Raw genomic sequence first — 5,000 nt, forward strand, 5'->3', positions numbered from 1 at the left:
GCATGCGCGTTTGTTTTGAAAACATTATCAAGAATATGTACTTTATAAAAGTCCAAACATGTTTTAACAAAAAACATTGCACATTTATCGCTTTAAACACTTAAAGTAACGGTCAAACATAACAAGCTGTCTATTATTTGAAACGAATAATACAGTGATAAAAAGTCAAGTATGTACTTTGATCCTTTTGCCTTCTTGTGCCCTGATGGCCCATTCACAATCATTGTAGTTTTCATAATCCAATGGGTAATAAGGGCTTGTGATGACGCCATATGGATCCGTTAATTCCCGAAGAAACCCTGTAACCAATATGTAAAGATATAAGATTGTGAGCAATTGAATACAAAGTATCGACTTTCACAAGAAGCAACGAGAGAAACGTTGAGAGCTCATCTTAGAAACTGTAGCTCAATGGTACGCAACTTGAGGTCCGTCCTCTGGGTCTACTTTTCAAGAATGAGTCATAGTTTAAATATCCTGTTAAGTATGTCTAAGTTTGTACGGAACCACCATCTGGTATTACATACAAATTATAACACCTATGGGACTTGCGCTTAAGAGAAGACAGGTTGTGTTATTTTGCTTATAAGTAAACATTTGACACCTGGGTCGCGGCCAGTTTAAACGACCATTTTTACCAAACTTTGTACATGACCAATATCTGATATTACATACTTAATATGAACGCCCTGGACAGTGTTGTTGAAGAGACGATTAAATAGGTTATTTAATAGGTTATTGTGTTGTACATCTATATTAAAAATGTAATCTTTGTGAAGTGGGCATCTTTGATTCTAGGGATATCATTTGAGCATTCGGTGTAGATGACCTCTAGATCATGCATCCTACTTCATGAAAGTCATGGGCGGTTTCAAACAAGAACAATTGTTAAGTTTAAAAGCATTTCTCTATGTATGACTTAATATTACTAGTGGCTCCCGATAACAAATATAAAATCACGGGATTTGTGTTTTAGACTGTATAAGTTAATGTAAAACCGGTGAATCCCGAGATAAGGCCACTTCTGTCACTTTGTAGAGGACCACTTTTCGATGTGACAATACAAATACCTAACGTCTAGGCTTGCTGGTTTAGAGGAAAATATAATAAAATGTCTTAATACATACAAGGAAATCACATAAACCCCGTTAACAAAGATACAATTAAAGAGCTCATTCAGAACGTTTTTTACACAGAACTTAATGAACAATTACACTAAGTTAAACGCCTTTAATTTGATATGATATGATTAAGTCACCTAAATGTTAGTTCACATTAAAATTTTACCATCAACAGTTAGAGTTGTTATAATCGGAAAACGTTTAAAAGCCAAAGGAATTGCATGGCTGATATCTTATAAATATTCGATTAGGTCTCTTATACGTACTTTGAACGCGGTCTACATTTCTCCTTATCCAAAGTAACCATGACAAAACATGTTTTTATCGAATAACAAATGCGAATCTCACCTGTTTTACATCATTTCAAATTATTTAATTTAATATAAATATTTTCCCTTCTATCACCCACGTTGACCAACGCATTTCATGGAATATGTAAATAAGGAGAAACCCTAGTTGCATTAGTAGGAGATCATCTGTTTTATTCATATAATCACTTCAAGGTCGTTTATTTATGTTATGAAAGACATTGCCTTGCAATAAGTCACACGACAAAGACATCATGACCAACACAAACATCAATTATGTTCTAACTCTTATGATAATAACAGTAATTATAATAACAATGCTGCTGCTGATGATGAAAACTAAACGCTCGTTGGTGTTGAACACCCAAGTTGGGTTGAAACAAAGTTCTGTACCAACTTTTTACAGTACACCAATTACTTGAGCCAAAATGAAGACAACTTAACTGTCAAAAGAAATGACTAAGGTTGTGAAAAATTAAGTTCCCACCTACATATTCATCTGTATATTTCATGCTTATAAGAGTACCTATTGATCGACATGTAATCGAATTTAGTTTCTATTAAAAGGCAACGGTATATCGAATCGGCAAAATCAAGACTGTGAATTTAGGATATTACCTCATACAATTTCTTCTCGATTCGCTTCTTGCAGAGCATAGTAAATATAATATTATAAAAAGATGCAAACTTATTTTTCATTGTTAAAGCATAAAACATAAGCAGATGTTGTTATAGCCATCAACGTTCACGGAGGGAATTCTAGAAATTTTCCCGATTTTTTAACGACTGACTTCGGTGGTAATACAGTTCTGCGAATGTATTGAAGGCGTTTTATTATCGACTTAATATGCTTCAATCGTTAAATTAATGTTTTCCGAACAACTTATTAAAACAAAAACAAATGTACAATCATTGTTATAAATTACACCCACTTACAACGGTACTTTTTGTGCGAACGCGGTTGCATTACTATCAATAAATTGAAGCATAGTAAATCAATCATGTGGCCCCCGAAAACACGTTTTAACATGTATTTTCGCAAGCGGACACTCAAGAGCTGGGTTCGCTGCCTTTAAACGTTTAATGCAAAACATAGCATTGGGGTTTAAACCGGTTTAAGGGCGCTTAAACTGAACCATGGCGAAAATTGTTACACAAAACATCTATTTGTCATTAAAACTTCAAACTAAAAAGCGTAATATCATCACTATTCATATCAAACTGCATTACACGTTTTAATGTATGCATATAACGAAAACTAGTCAACTTCAGGCTGAGGCTAATTACGATTCTATGGGGCATACATTTATTAAACTTGGTTGAAGACCACACTATAACGTCATATGAAATATAGAAAAAAAGCTTTGCAGCGATGAGTTGTTTGAAACGCATCAAACCTCTGGACCTTGCTGCTTTATACAAGATTTTTTTAAAATCACCAAATACATGTAAGGAAAACTAAAGAGCCTTAGAGTGGGACCAATTTCGACCCTAGGGTCATAATTTGAACACACTTGATAGAGGACCACTATACCAAATGTTACATGCCAAGTACCAAACCTTTGCGCATTGAGGTCTAGAAAAGACGATTGTGAAAGTGCTCGCTTTATACATATAAGAAAATCATGTTGTAGTATCGTATAATGTTATGAGTAATGGTCTAAGGGAAGTTATTCAGTTATACTGTTACAAGGATTATTGTTAGAGTTGCATCCCCTGATATGAACCTGTATAGAGGGCGCTTATTTAAATGTGGAAACCTTCAATGAAGTTCTGGCTACCATAACTTAAAATGTCTCTTTTTATGATTTTTGACTGGCGCGACTTAAAAGTTATGGACCAACGCCATTAGGTAAGTCAACCAGAATATCCCGAAAAGTTGACAGTTAACAAAGACCGGTCCAAAACAGCTTTAAAATGCATTCATTGGCCCTAATCAACCACTTGATTGGAAAGATTGACATTTTTCACATTTCACAGATATATTCTTTCACAAAATACTGTCTTAAACATTTGAAATTTATCTTTTTTGTTCTAACATATCGAGAAAAACAGCGATGCGACAGACATTTTTGAAATGCGAATATCCCGAGATTTCACGGTCATATGACATTATTTCTATTTTTAGTAAAATATAATGCGCACAAGTGTTTTCAAATTCAGAATGACATTTCCCGGTATTTTAAATCATTCTTGCTTGTTGTGTAAACAAATTTTAGTGTAAATACAAACTCAGAGTAAAAATTATTCAAAATTACCTGATTCACTTTGAAATCAGTCTTTTAATCCACCAGACGTAAGTTGTTAATTACAAATAATAGATTTCAGAAAATGAAGTTATGTTTATAATTTCAGCAAAAAATGTCAAGATCCGTCAGAAAGTATCCAAATGAAAACTCGTCATGTGACAAAGCGACAATGGCGTTAAAATTGTGAGTTTCAGGCTGATGAGAGTTATTTTCATCTATTGTAAGATGCATTTGAAACATTTAAACCTTAAAATATGCCCCGATGCAGTAATTTATATTCATTCACCAATATATGTAAAAAAGTATCCAAGAAAACTGTCTTTGATTTAAAGCGTGACATAAGTATGTTACGACTCTGGTTGACGTTCGATATGAGGTTCGCTTCAGCGTACAGGTCAGTCAATATTATATAAACTGTTCGCCGAAGTTTCTTTAGCTATTTTCAATAAATTGAATGAATTGGTGGTCATTATAATCTAAGTAATCGGCCTCGAGCCGGGTTCGACACTACATAATTTTGGCGACGAGTGAAAAACGGATCCCTCGAATATGAAATTGCAGCAGCTAGTATTTCTGACATTGCGGGAATTTCTTATTTCGACGTTGGAACAGATCGGTCTACACTGGGATTTCAGTGGACAAGATGGCTGCGATCGTTCGAACTGTATGCAGATGGAAAATGTATTGCCAGTGATGCACAACGGAAAGCCTTGCTTCTTCACAGTGCAGGACTCGAAGTGCAAGACATATTTTATACGTTGAATAGTCCTGATCCATGAGAAGATGAGACTGTTTATTCTGTGTGTAAACGAGCATTGAATGACTATTTTACACCAAAAGTGAAAGTTGTATTTGAGCGATCCAAGTTTCGTGGACTAACTCAAACATCTGATGAGTCAGTAGAAGCATATGTAACGCGACTGAGTCAGAGAGCTGTGTACTGTAACTTTACGGATGTTGATGAAAATATTCGTGCTTAGTTATTTGAAAAAAAGTGTTCATCACAGAGAATGAGACGAAAGATTCTAGAAATGGGTTATCGGGTCGTTACGCCCTAAAACTTGTTCGGCCTAGGTCACCCTGAGTCGTTTCGCACTGGGTCGTTTCGCCCATACAAGTGGGTTATTTCGCCCTTATTTTATTTTAATATAATATTATGTGTTTTTTTAATGTTTTTATCTGAATTGTATTTGTTTAACATATAAAGTGCTTTGATGGATTCGGACAACTGAAGGATTATCAATAACACATTGATATTGATGAACATGTTCAACCAGTTGTGCAAGGATTACGACGTGTTCCGAATAACTTACGTGAGAAAC

At 34.8% G+C, this 5,000-nt stretch overlaps 1 protein-coding gene across 1 annotated transcript in view; it reads right to left on the bottom strand.

The window, feature by feature from the left end:
- The window catches only part of LOC127831552 (cubilin-like), a 73,649-nt gene that overhangs the window by 12,821 nt on the left and 55,828 nt on the right, over positions 1-5,000 (bottom strand). Inside the window, exon 3 of the mRNA XM_052356533.1 lies at positions 178-299. Within this exon, the coding sequence (XP_052212493.1) occupies positions 178-299 (122 nt within the window). The remainder of the gene's footprint in view (positions 1-177; positions 300-5,000) is intronic.

Source organism: Dreissena polymorpha, chromosome 5 (genome assembly GCF_020536995.1).
Source record: "Dreissena polymorpha isolate Duluth1 chromosome 5, UMN_Dpol_1.0, whole genome shotgun sequence".
NCBI lineage: Eukaryota > Metazoa > Mollusca > Bivalvia > Myida > Dreissenidae > Dreissena > Dreissena polymorpha.